General features: G+C 36.4%; 2 protein-coding genes across 6 annotated transcripts; one reads left to right on the top strand and one right to left on the bottom strand.

Annotated features, from left to right (window-relative positions):
• The first annotated feature begins 390 nt into the window (after window positions 1-390).
• On the top strand, window positions 391-9,796 carry LOC116022145 (lysine-specific demethylase JMJ25-like). 5 transcript variants are annotated; one of them, XM_031262728.1, is made up of 18 exons: window positions 391-579; window positions 2,222-3,464; window positions 3,577-3,710; window positions 3,833-3,932; window positions 4,021-4,153; window positions 4,228-4,291; window positions 4,373-5,075; window positions 5,299-5,628; window positions 5,761-6,096; window positions 6,172-6,244; window positions 6,342-6,427; window positions 6,515-6,634; window positions 6,731-7,630; window positions 7,704-7,773; window positions 8,186-8,279; window positions 8,462-8,614; window positions 9,034-9,149; window positions 9,468-9,796. In XM_031262728.1, exons 2-13 carry the CDS (start codon window positions 2,262-2,264, stop codon window positions 6,800-6,802), a joined length of 3,354 nt encoding a protein of 1,117 aa, XP_031118588.1. In that variant the 5' UTR covers window positions 391-579; window positions 2,222-2,261; the 3' UTR covers window positions 6,803-7,630; window positions 7,704-7,773; window positions 8,186-8,279; window positions 8,462-8,614; window positions 9,034-9,149; window positions 9,468-9,796. The 5 variants fall into 5 exon arrangements, with proteins under 5 accessions (XP_031118588.1, XP_031118589.1, XP_031118590.1 ...); XM_031262729.1 differs by having other exon boundaries at window positions 8,456-8,614; XM_031262730.1 differs by lacking the exon at window positions 8,462-8,614.
• A 383-nt stretch (window positions 9,797-10,179) lies between these two features.
• LOC116022146 (probable flavin-containing monooxygenase 1) lies at window positions 10,180-13,239 on the bottom strand. The gene is made up of 4 exons (XM_031262732.1): window positions 12,799-13,239; window positions 12,076-12,316; window positions 11,261-11,439; window positions 10,180-11,178 (listed from the first exon to the last, which is right to left on the bottom strand). Exons 1-4 carry the CDS (start codon window positions 13,237-13,239, stop codon window positions 10,480-10,482), a joined length of 1,560 nt encoding a protein of 519 aa, XP_031118592.1. The 3' UTR covers window positions 10,180-10,479.
• Window positions 13,240-13,994: the final 755 nt, after the last annotated feature.

The following is a 13,994-nucleotide window of genomic DNA, read 5'->3' as shown; positions in this document are numbered from 1 at the left end:
TTGATCCTTTCATCATGTCCATCCTTCACTCTCTCTCTCTTGTTCTTGGCTCATCTTCTCCAGGGAGGAAACCATAGCTTTCCTCCCCAAGCATACACACTCCATACACTACATCATACATTAACAAACACACGTGGTGTAAATCCGTACCCCCGTTTACATTTACACCATCATATAGTAAGTTAATAATAGTGTTTCTATACTTGTCATGAAACGCTGAATATAGTAAGTTAATAACATTGTTTCTATACTTATCACGGAAATACATGTTCTATAGAGTATTATAGAGTATCAGAAGACTATATATATACGGAGTATTAATTTACTAAATTATTACACTATATATATTTTTGTTTGACATAATATGCATGTATAGTAGTTGCAAAATAAACCTAATTATATATATCAAATTCAGTCCTAATCAATTTACAAAATTCAATTTACAAATTCTCACCCTCCCTTCCCGGACCCCGAATTGGCTACTGGCCGATTATCTCCCGGTGCGTAGTTGCGGCGGACGTCCCGAGGTGCGGCTGACCGGCGGTGGAGTGACGATGTGCGGCGACTCCGCCCAATTAGGTTGGTCTTATACTTTCATTTTCTCTGTATTCTGCTGCGGATGCCGACCGGAAACAGGCGGTGGCGTGAGGACTCGCGAAGCCGCCTGCGGCCTGCGGATTTGTGTACATTCTTGGTTTATTGTTGGACGGATTTTGAAGCCTTCGTATTTGTAGTTTTGTCTGCATGTCGTTGTTTGTATATCTGAAAAATATGCTCTGCTGTTTTGAGATGATCTCTGCTTTAAAAATTACACTTATTTTATATGATTGCATATAGATGTTCTGAGAGTCGTTATTATTTGTCGTCTAGTTTTCTGATGTTTTTGTATCTTGATCGATGTTATTGTTCATTGTTGAATCTTTATAGATCATCAATGTTATTCTTGAATCTTCATTGATAAATTACATTTAAATCTATTGGCGTTGTAATCCTTGCCTAAGTCTTGGACTTAACCCACCTACCTTTAGTGAAGAACTGAAGACCTATTACATGTTTAGTTAAACAGTATGTATACTGCTATTCAGAAATCTAGATTTGCAGAAACCATTTAAAAGCTTGAAACTTGAAAGAAAGACACTTAGTCAGGTTGAAAGAAATTTAGATTTGCAGAAACAATTCTCCGTTTCTTGATAGTCTTATTATTATTCTTGTTGTTGTTGTTGTTATTATTATTATTATTATTATTATTATTTTATGATATTATGATATTATGTTGAAGCCTTGATTGATCTTGGTGACTTGGTGTCATTTGATGCCTTAATGCTATTCTGTTTGAAATGTTATGATGTATTGGTTGGACTTATAGATTTGTGGTTATTGGTTGGTTTTCATGTGATTCTAGACATTGTATATTTGTATTGAACTTATGTTGTTAGGTTGTTGTATTTTGGACTTAGATTTGTGGTTATTGGTTGGTTGTGATGTGATTTTGTATATTGCATTTAACTTGTGTTAAATTTTTGTATTTTGGACTTATGGATTTGTTGTTATACTACTAGTTTTGTATTGGAGTATTGGACTAGCTATCAGGTGTTCTAATGTTGTAGTATTAGGTTTATTATTTATTATTTTCTATTTTATTTTAATTTTTTTTGTTGGTACAAATATGTAGACCTTAAAAAAGACTCAAATCCTATTTAAAGGCTATAACGTGTAGGCCTTAAAATAGAGCTTACAACATGTAGTCTTGGCCTACGTATTAAATAGGCCTTTAAAAAGACTTTAAGCCAAGCCAGGCCTATTGTAGCCTAAAGCAGCCTGCTTATAGGCTCAGGTCTTTCCATAACATGAGCAGGCGTGGCCTAATTCCATCCCTACTGTTAGCAAATTTGTTCCAGTTCCATTCGTATGTGCTTACCTATATCTAGTAATTCAGTGATGGCATAGTGTCTAGGTTTATTCTCTGATATCAGTGTTTGGTTTGAGAATTGGTTTTTGATGTGGAATCCACGATCTTCTCAGTTTGATGTTCTGTGATGATAGAACTACCTTGAAATGTGTAGTCAGATTTTGTTTCTTCTTTTCCCTGATCACACTCTGGAAAACTTGTAGGTAGTATGTTGTGTATAAAGATCAGTCATCAGAAAGAAGTAAAACTTATATGCTTTATTTTTGTACAGTATTTTGGAAAGCAGTCTTGAGTGTTTTTTTTTTCCCTCAGTGATGAAGATGACACTGTTGATAGCAGAGCAAGAACAGTGATGATTAAGGAAGTGCAAAGCATTCCGAGAATGAGAAGCACTTCTGAGATTGGTAGGAAGAGACGGATTGTTCTAGACTCTGAAGATGATGAACCCGAGCGCAATTTTGTGAGATTCCCCCAACAGCCTGAAGCATCAGTCAAGAGAGGGAATGAGGCCTCCCCAGAACCCCCCAAAAAATGCAGGACTGTTTCAATTAGCGAAAGACTTGTTGAAGATAGTTTTTCATTTCATGAATTGGAATGCACTGAAGTACCAGTGATGAAGTTAGATTCAGGGCGAAGAATAAAAACACCAGTAAATAGAAGCATGGTGAGGAACAAGTGTGAAAGTTCATTTGGCACAAGTGCCTCCAATTTTTCTAGCATTAATTCAGATCCTAGTTGTTGTGATGAACCACAGTATGGTTATGAAGGAGGAGAGGAGGACGCAGAGGAAGAAGGGTACAGTCTAGAATCTTCATTAAGAAATAAACGGAGACTGTTCACTCAAGATGATGAAATTCATAATAAGAGAAACTCTTATAAGATAACTCCCAGTAAGGAAAAGAGTGTAAAAAGAAAACCTATTAGAAAGAAAATAAGTTGTGAAGAGCAAAATGAGTTGGAGAATGATCAGAAGTCAACGACTAAAAGATACATCCAGCCAACAGAAGTAGCTGCGCATTTGCAACAAAAGAAACCTAAAAAAAATTCAGATTATTGCACCAGAGCTTCAAAGAATAATGAGATTTCTAAAGATGAAATTATGATGGACAAGGTGGATGATGGAAGTGAAGAGGAGTGGGGTGGATGCAAGGACAACTCGAGATCATCACTTGTTAGACAAAGCATGCTGAAAACTCAAGACATTGAAAGCTTAAGCACTAACAGAATGCCAACAAGACGTGCTGCTGCATCATACAAAAAATATAATCTTGATCATGATTTTTATGTTGGTGATTGGGATGATGAAGATGACGATGAAGATTTGGTGCTGACAACAAAGACAATGAGTCTAAATAATGGTTCACATATTATGATTACAGCAGAAAGTGATGATTCAAATGCTTTGCGCTTGAGTGAAACCCTAAATGGCACAAGAATAAAGAAAGATTACTCTAGGAAACTATCTACTAGTTCTTCATCTCCATCATCTTCCTTGTCCGATTCGACAGTTTCAAAAAGTAGTAAGGACAGTATGGATGTATCTAAAACTATGAAGGTAATCACTGTTTCTAACATTTTTCTTTAGGTTTAATCCCATTCTCCTTGTCATTGACTTCATTTTATATAAATAACTTGTGGTAGTTAAAGCTCATCCCCTCCTGTGCCAGGTTAATGAGGTAAGGGCTGTACAGTCTGCACAATTGGCAATGTGTCATCAATGTCAAAGGAGAGATCGAAGAATAGTTGTTCCTTGCAAAAAGTGTGAAAAGAACTTTTACTGCATTCGGTGCATCAAGCAATGGTGAATTTTCTAATCATATGCATTCCCTCTTTGGTTCTTGTCTTTGACAATTTTCTTCAAACTAATTAAAAATAGTATCATTTGTTATATTAGCTTATTGATTCTCTTAACCAACAAAATAGGTATCCCCAGCTGTTAGAGGAAGAAGTTTCAGAGATTTGCCCCTTCTGTCGTGGGAATTGCAATTGCAACAAGTGTTTACACTTGAGTGGCTTCATCAGGGTACATGTGTAATGTGCTTGTTTGAATCAGAGACTATGCATTTTCTTATTTGTCTTTTGACACATGCTTTTATACTTTCTACTTTCAGACCTCAAGAAGAGATCTCACAGATGGTGAAAAACTTCAGCATCTTCACTATTTAGTCGATAAACTTCTCCCCTTCCTTGAACAAATTCATGTAGAACAAATTCAGGAGATAGAAGCAGAATCTGTTATTCAAGGTATGCATCTTTAGTGCATACACAACCATTTTTCTGGGAGTAGTTTGAAAGCTGATGTAGGTTTTTTATGGAAGGTGTATCTTCATCTTCAATTGAGGTCAAAGAATCAATATGTTACAATGATGAGAGAGTCTATTGGTGAGTATTTATGAAATTAATCATATATTGGATTTGATCATTTCTAATTTGATATCTCCATTGTAATGACCTTGGGAACAGCAATCAATGTTCAACTTCAATTGTGGATCTTCACCGAAGTTGCCCTGGCTGCTCATATGAGCTCTGTCTGCGCTGTTGTCAGGAGATTCGTGAAGGCAAGTTTCCAGGATGTCCAGTAAGAGAAATTTTCAAATATAAAAATAAAGGATATGATTACATTCATGGCGGTGATCCACAACCAGAATTTGTTGACGAGGAAAAGTCATGGGATCAGAATGAACCAGTGAATCAATGGACTGCCAATAGTGATGGCAGTATCACATGTGCTCCTGAAGAAATGGGTGGATGTGGAAGTCATGTCTTAGAGCTCAAGTGTCTCCTTCCAGAAGGATGGATCTCAACTTTGGAAGCAAGAGCAAAAAATAGATTGAGCCAATTTGATAGTGTCAAGACAACTTGTTGGCCAGTTGATATCAAGAATGACCCTGAAAAGTTATGTAGATCAGCATCTAGAATAGGTTCTAATGACAACTGCTTGTATTGTCCTACTGCGAGGGATGCTTTGAAGGAGGAAGAGCTTTTTCACTTTCGGAGTCATTGGGCTAGGGGTGAACCAGTGATTGTTCGAGATGTTCTTGAGCAGACTTCTGGTCTAAGTTGGGAACCAATGGTTATGTGGCGTGCCTTGTGCGAGAACACAAATTCAAATATCAGTTCAAAAATGTCAGAAGTTAAAGCTATTGATTGCTTGGCTGGTTGTGAGGTAGTTTTAGCGTATTGTCATGACTCATATTGTCCTTTACATTTATATGATTTTCTGCATAAACATGTATGCATTGTGCATGCTATTTTCATGGCATTAAGGCATATGATTTTGATAACATTTACCTGAGATTCTCAATTAAAGTTTTCATTTCTTGTTCATCAATCCCAGTAAGTTTCCACAAGCCTATGTTTGATATCACTTACCACGCTGAATTTTGCAGGTTGAGATTAGTACGCGAAAATTTTTCAAAGGCTATACAGATGGGAGAACATATGCAAATTTCTGGCCAGAGATGCTCAAACTTAAAGATTGGCCACCATCTGATAAATTTGAAAATCTCTTACCCCGCCACTGTGACGAGTTTATTAGTGCATTGCCATTCCAGGAATACACTGATCTAAGGGATGGAATTCTTAATCTTGGTGTAAAGTTGCCGGCAGGTGTCATAAAACCTGATTTAGGTCCCAAGACGTACATAGCGTATGGGCTTAAAGAGGAACTTGGAAGAGGGGACTCTGTAACTAAGCTTCATTGTGATATGTCAGATGCGGTATGGTTTAAAACACCCCCTTCCCCTCATCATGTTTTATGATCAGCTCCTACTTTTTTTTGTTGTTTTTGTTTCTTTTGTTTTGTTTTGTTTTGTTTTTGTTTTTGTTTTGAAAAATCTGAATATTTTCAGGTAAACATTTTGACGCACACAGCAGAAGTAGCTTTAAGTGGTGAACAGAGGTCTACAATTGAGAGATTGAAAGAAAAGCACATGCTTCAAGATGAAAAGGAGCGCCTTGAGCGAGGGGATTGCAAGGTTTCAGATTGGGACAACGAGGCACACACCAGAACAGGGGACGTGTCTTGCAACATGATTCCAAGAAGTTTTCCATCAGAGGAGCTAACAGATGGTACAGGCAGTGCCCTTTGGGATATATTTCGAAGGGAGGATGTGCCAAAGTTAAATGAGTATCTTATAAAGCATTCAAAAGAATTTAGACACACTTACTGTTGTCCAGTTGAAAAGGTAAAGTAAATCCATTACTGCCATGACTTTTGTCCCACTAACTGATTAATGCTGACTGTCTCCCTTACTAAACAGGTTTTTCATCCAATTCATGACCAAAGCTTCTATTTAACTTTAGAACACAAAAGAAAACTCAAGGAAGAGTTTGGTTAGTATTGAATTATTGATCTCACTTCCCTCTCATGTCAAAGGAGCATTGATTATAATTTAGGTATAAATATTCATTTTAATTAATAATCATGCAGGAATAGAACCTTGGACATTTGAACAGAGACTTGGAGAGGCTGTTTTCATTCCTGCAGGCTGCCCTCACCAAGTTCGAAATCTTAAGGTATGTGGCCTAACTCAACATCATCTCATTTTACTTGTTGCTTTGTTCACCATGATTAGTGACTGTTATTGCACTCCCTGCACTCAGTCATGTACAAAAGTTGCGGCAGACTTCATTTCTCCTGAAAACATCAAAGAGTGCATCCAACTTACAGAAGAATTCAGGACACTACCAGTCAACCACAAGGCCAGGGAAGACAAACTAGAGGTACCGTACCATCTTCGTGCCACTCATTTTACATCTTTTTTTCGATGCAAAGAAAAAACTTATTTTTCTTAACCTTTTTTCCCTTGCACTTCACAGATAAAGAAAATGATCCTTCATGCTATCAACCAAGCAGTAGAAGAATTGGAAACATTGACATCATCCAAGTGATCTGGATTATAAAATCAGCAACTGGGATCAGTAATAACAGTAACATTGTTTTGCATCACCTCAGCAAAGGTTTTACTTTGACAATGGAATCGGCTTGATTTTTGATAGCCTTTGCTCCTCTAATCTTTACCCACCGTTGTATTACGAATCTGTGCCGAATTGTAACAATGTCATTTATAGGCTGCTCATGTGAAGTCATCAATGAACTACAATTGTATCGGATTCTCTTTCATGTGTTATGCCTATGTACTAATAAAAGGCTAGGGATTCCCATGAAAGAAGAATCAAAATATATTTTCTTAATAAAATCAAAATTTATTCCCCTTCATATTTGTGCCACAATTCCGTTGTAGCAAATGAGAATCTTTGCATCAGTTGTCTTCATATATTTTTCTCCCTTGGGCCCTAAATGTTGAGCTTCCCCAAAGACCAGGAATCTATAAACAAACTTATTAGAGGATATTATGGCTATTTTACACAGATCATAACAAGTTAAATAGAGGTGATTTTCTTATTTGAACTTTGTGAGTATTCCTTATGGATCTGAAAAGGAGGCTAGGAGTAGGTTGCTGCTGGTTTGAATATTTTCATCCAGCAATACCTGGTTAGTTATACTTTTTTTTTCGCAAACATTAGAATGTGCTATTGATTTTCTTACCTGGTTAGACTTACAGCAGTAAGTCTAATGATAGACCTTGTGCTGCAGTAAATCTAACCAGTTCAGAAATCTACACCACAGTAAGTCTAATGATTGATTTTCTTCAGGTGAGCCTCTTATTTTTATTGAAGTTGGATGGACTTATGAAGGATGCGGCTCAGAGAATGCAGGTAGAAGTTTGTCTTAGATGATTTATTTATTCTGCCCAAATATGCCTTTGATAACTATATATAGATAATGCAGGAGGTCTTATGGGATGATCCTCTAATACTTGAATGTGATGCCACTATTTTACTCTATTCCATCAACTCAGGTAGGCATTAATATATATATATATATATATATATATATATATATATATATATTTCTGTATTTACAGTTGGAATATCGTGAAACCATAGTTTCCTCTCTTCAATTCTGGAATGATTTTCACTTGACAGAATCAAGTCTTGAATATCACCAAGAAACTTCACCTGAGTAACATAATGAAATTGGAGAAACGAAAATAAACTGATTTTCATTTATTACACAATATTGCTCCTGCATACATCTGAATTTGAATTCCTCAAAAATGAACATGTGCATCCTTATCTTCATATAACTACTAGAGAAAGTTATTTTTTTACTTAAAAATTAGTGTTGGAACTTGAATACTTTTTCTCATTATTACCTTATGTATACCTAATTCATAACACCCATGATCTTCTCATTCTCTGGGTTATCAGCCTGTTGCAGCCTGGTTTATCAGGAATCAACCCTGGGAAGTTTCTGATCAAACGTGTGATTGATGTGGTAAAGAAGCATATGCCACACATCTCTGTAAGTTCTATTTTAATTAGTTATGTCACCTTCTTGAGAACCACACAAGAGAGTATTCCTTTTTTGCATGAGGGAAATTAGGAACAAAAACTTCTTTTCTGTTGTGCTACTGCCAAAAACTACTGATGGCCTCCCCCACATGCCAGTTTTCTGAGTCAATACTGTTGATGTATAAGTTGCAGAAAATTTGCAACACTTAGTCCTATCCCTGGTTACATGCAATGGCTTCTTTCTAAGCTGGCTTCTTCAGAGAGATCTGGTTCTGCTTTTAGAGAGAGCTTACTTGAGCCAGATGAAGAAAGAGGCAAAGAGCTATTTTAAATGCATCAGGCAGGGTAAGCAGTTGTCTATGCAAACTTCTTGCTTGAGAATGTAGAGTATTCATTGTTTTCATTTAGATATGTCATAAAACAGCATAGCTTGTGGATCCCTGAGAACATGGCCTACATGACAATATGTATGCTGTTGCTTGTATACTAGATTCAATACATGGGGGACTGGAGGTTGGTTTATGCAGATTTGTCTTCCTCGGTGATTTATCTCTAGAAACCTAAGAGGGCATCTACTTTATATCTGCGCTTGCCTTTCTCCCAAATTAAAATGATAACCACATTCAAACTTATAGAGGTAGAGCTGAACTGAAAATTCTTGGTTTGAAGTTGCATAAAGAGCTCTAACAATTTTAACAGGACAAAATGGTTGTAATCATGATAACAACTTTAAAATGATGTTGTTATGATTATATTTTGCTCAGAGAAGAAGTGGATACGGAATGTGTTGGCATCAAAGGACTGTGAGTGGACTAATTCAGTGATGTTGATATCAGCACCTACCTGTGCTTAAAATCCCTCTAATGCGACTTTGTGGCAGGTACACTAAGTAGACATGCATGGTTTTTTTAATCAGCGTTGTTCATTGATAGTATATTAAATTTTTGCACTGGGAAGTTTCAACTTCCTAGCGATGCATTTCAGCTTTTTCACAAATTTGTGTTTAAGCACTCTACCTTTACTGGAATATAACCTATAGAATTCATTAGTTGTGGTGTCCCTGTACTCTAGATTTGACCTTCCTTGCAAAACTCTTTAAAGTCGAGGAAAATGTAGATTTTATTAGATTCTAGGTCCATAAAATGTAGATATTATTATTTTCTGACTTGCATGTATGTATTTGGTTTTGGGCTTACAGGTACCTTCTAAACGAGAAGAAGAGTGGGAAAACTCGCTCTAGACTCCGTTGCAAATTATTTCCACTTATGGGGCAGTATGAAAAGTTGGTAGATATTGCCATATTGGTCTGCTGATTGTTATAATGCTGATGAGTGGCGTGCTCCTATGAGTGAAAAGATGGCGGAAAGTAGCTTTGGTTTAGGTAGCTAGCTGTATAAATTGCGTAGTTATAAAGAGTTTATAAGGCAGGAATATGCATTTTCAACTTTATTCGAAAAATACAATTGTGTTATGGCCATTGGGATTGGATGGTCAATCTCAATATAATACAAGGTTGATGTGACTATAGCTTACCGTTTATATTTGCGTGATCCATACAAATTTAAACTAAATCAAACCTACGCTTTGTTACTTTATACAAACAAATCAAGCAAAAGAGTTGGGTTGTGCACACTATGTGAGTGTTTGGTAAATCGTTGTTTACTGGTTGGGTTAGTGGGATGAGTTTGACTAGTTGATATTATTACTTGATTGTAAAAAGATGTTTTGTAAATTAATTGTTAGCTGATTACATGCAAAATGACTTTATCAAAAATTTGTTTTGAATTTTATCGTCTTTAGCAATAAGTTGTTATAAACAGTGATTAATCAAACACTTATATTGATTGTTTAACCAAGACAAACAGTTAATAGTGATCAAACAAAAACAAGTCAAAATTGTAACTGCAAAATTTTTTAAAATATAAAATTCCATTAACTTCCTTGTGGATAATTAGCTAGCTTTCCAATGACCAATAATACATGAATTAATAACAACAAAAATAATAAAATACAATCATTGACCAACGTAACTACAAATCTTTGAATGTAAAATTGTTAATTACACACTTTATTAAACGACACATGATACCTCTCCTTCAATTCCTATATAATTTTAGTATAAATATTCTTTAATTTATGTTTTGGATATATCATTTGGGAGGCCCGCAGTTTATATTTGACCAAATTAAAACTGGACGATATATATCACTTCAATTCTCCTCTGTATAATCTTGGCTGTTGTAGGGGCTAAAAGCTTCAGACAACCATGTCTTCTTCCGCCACGATTCCCACCCCATTTCTTCACAGATTTCATCGCTGTGGTTAATGCTAAAAGTGGAAATGCAACTCCTCTTGTAAAACCTCGTACTTCTCTTCATGATTTCCACTTCCTCCTGTGTTTGCTCCACCATTTTCTCCACCCTCGGAACCTTAAAGTGGCCGTCCACGAGGCGCGACAGCCACTTGCAGCGAATCTCCGCCGTGTGGAGATTGGAGACGCTCTCGATGAACCCCACGAACGCCATGTTGGGAATCAGAGGATTAATCGTTCCCTTGTATAAGGGCATCGTGCCGGACGCCGGGAATTCGAGCAGGCTGCGAAAGGGGTCTGGGAGGATAGTTTTGAGTTTCTTCTTGCCGTCGAAACCGGTGGCGAGAATCACGACGTCGGCTTCTAGCTTTGTGCCGTCTTCGAATTCAACTCCGCCTTCCCAGAACCACCACTTTGAGGAGGCTCTTTTGAACTGGATTTTCCCCTTATCGGCCTCCTGAAAGAAATTTTCCGGCAAGATTGCCATTTGGCAAGATGCGTAGTCTTCCACAAAGGGGTGGTCTGGTCTCAAACCGTACTTGTCAAGTGGGAGCTTCCATGATAGATATGACTCAATAGTCTTAGAAACTCCTCTTCTCTGTATAACAAGTTAATCAAATAATCAGGTCAAATAATCTAAAATTATCAAAGAGGATGTTATTTGTATTAGGTGGGCTTACCAAAGGAGAGAGAAGATGACAGAGAAGGGTCCTAGCGAGGCCTTGTTTGGGTCGTTCATACAGGAACTGGGAAGACCTGGTTGAAAAGAACAAGTAAAATGGCAAACCCCAAATGGAGTAGTGTGGAACAGTCCAGTGCAGGGTCCTTATCACCATAGTGCATGCTTGCCCATCAGTTCCTTTATTCAAGAAGATGCACATGTTTAAGTCAGCTATCATGGAAAGTGTAAAAGCAACCAAGAAAATACAAAGAAACAAATACTCAACAATCTTGATTATGATGAGAATATTAAAACATTAATTTTCCAGGTTTGAAGTTTGAACGACTAGTAAAGTCATTCTTAGCCTTTTGATGAATTTCCCCCCAGCTAGCATTAATTATTAAGTATTGTCATCTGTGTGTAAAGAGTGAATATTAATTAAGTTTTGGTCAAATCCCCAATTCCATATTAATTCTTGATTGAATTTTGACAGCTCCATCTTATTGTATATATGTTAGTTTCAGGTCTTTCCTAGCCTTCTCCAGTCCTTTTTGAAAAAAAATAAATCTTTAAATAAACTTTGACATTGATAACACTGCATCTTTCATGGAAGTCAAGATATATCACTGTTATTAAAAAATAATACATACATGTATGTATACACACATATATGTACATAGATACACTTATATATAAAATATATACCATAATTTTATGTATAAACTATCAGTTTAATCCTTACTAATTTGACAAATTAAAGGAAAAATCTAGGGTCAAAGAAAGTAATAATTAATTATTAATTATTAAGGAGAAAGAAATTACGAACGAACATACCTTGGTTAGCTTCTGCACATTCAACAGCAAGATCAATTGCTGATTTCTTGTATCCAAACACTACAGTTTTCTTCCCTTTGAGAAGCTGGGTACATTCCTCCTTGTCTAGCTTAGAGTAATCAAGTGTATGCAACACTTTTCCTTGAAACACTTCAGGCCCCTTGTTGTGAGGGAAACTTGGTATGTTTGGCACATCACCATATTTTCCGGTGCACACCACCAAACACTCAAAAGTATACCACTGTCATCATATATATAGAGAGAGTTAACATAATTAACTATTACCTTACAAATTCAAGCTATAGATAATTTTTTTTTTGGGTTATGAGGGAAATCTACTGCCACGATTCGAGGGTGTAGGTGCATAGAGTAAACTTTACTTGTGACTTTAGCCAGCAAAAGACTATAAGGTGATAAACCAAACTAAATTGCCCATAGTTAGGTAAACAGCCAGCCTAAGTTGCCATAATTGATCGACTTAAACCAAGAAAATAGGCTGCTAACTGCCTTACCTATAATTAAATTCAAATATAGTTTGATAGATATAATTTTAGGATGTTTATCTATGCCGGTGTAAGGTTATTATATTCGGTATTATCGATATTTGTGTTGATCGGAACCCTAAAAATGTCTTATAATTTTATGAGGACATGCATGCATGCATCCAATATTGGAGTGGCAGCAATCTAGCTAGGTAGCTATGAAGAACATTTTATTAATTACCTGCAGGGTTTCGGACTGGCTGGTCCGCACGGCAACTTCCCAAACCGGATGGCCGGGCAACATGCTTCCATATTCTCCGTTGTCACCACCAAAACCGGTGGCTTCCCGGTCTGCGACGAACCGGATTTCCACAACCTTAGAGTTGAACTTGACAAATTTCAAAATATCAAAGTGAGTAGCATAGGAATGCAAGTAATCCAGAATTTCCTGGTACGTAGGGAAACTGGAATTATCCCTTTGTGTCCAAGGAAAATCCGAGAACTCGAAGTCGCAGCGAGGGGTCTGCAGCTTAGTGGACCGGAAAGAGCAGTGCTTCCACACCCCTCCGATACAGTCCGTGGCTTCGAAAACCACCGGCTCGTGCTCGGAAAGCTGCTTAGCCGCCGCTAAACCGCTTATCCCGGCCCCGATTATACCAATCTTGCAATGAACCGCCGCCATGAAGAAAATGCGTGGGTTTGTTTGTTGTATGTGTATGCAATGAAGGCTTTACTTGAAGGAAATTGTGATGGGAAATGAAGCATTTTGGCTCCGTATTTATAGTGGTTGTTTACGATTTAAAAAATGTTAATAATAAAGAATTGAAGGGAAACTGCACAAGTGAGAACGAAAGGATCGTTTGATATACGGGCACGTGAGTGGACTTATCAAACAAAGAACAGACATCCTCAATTTTTTTTTTTTTTCTTTTATATGTTGGAAAGTCATATATATATTATATCCAATTTATAAATTCCGTAAAAGCTTAGCTCAAAAAGGTAAGTATACAATATATCAACGTAACACATTTATTATGGCCATGAAGTTAAATTTCATATTATTCAACGTATCTTTCATACTGTTGTACGATAATATATAGAAGTAAGGTTTATATGTTATTATGTTTAGTCATTTTTTTAAAAGCATAACTAAAATGTTTAAAATTTTTAACTGCTAGAAAGTGATAAAAAACACAAGACTTTTGGTAAGAAATGACATTTTTGAACATTTTGCGAAATTACTGATCACTAATTGAAAATAATCGATAGAACTAGTCACTAGTAAAGGTTGTTAAAAAATATGGCTAGTTAGTCTTCCATTTTTAATTTTGAAGTCATGTGATATTCTTTTTAGTTATATTAAATATAATTCATTGATTGTATTAGAGATATTCATTGAATATTTAATACTCTTCTGTCCCATTTTACTAATTAATC

Source organism: Ipomoea triloba, chromosome 6 (assembly GCF_003576645.1).
Source record: "Ipomoea triloba cultivar NCNSP0323 chromosome 6, ASM357664v1".
Classification (NCBI taxonomy): Eukaryota; Viridiplantae; Streptophyta; class Magnoliopsida; order Solanales; family Convolvulaceae; genus Ipomoea; species Ipomoea triloba.
Note: the sequence above shows the minus strand (reverse complement) of the source record. Positions and strands in the feature narration are given on the sequence as shown.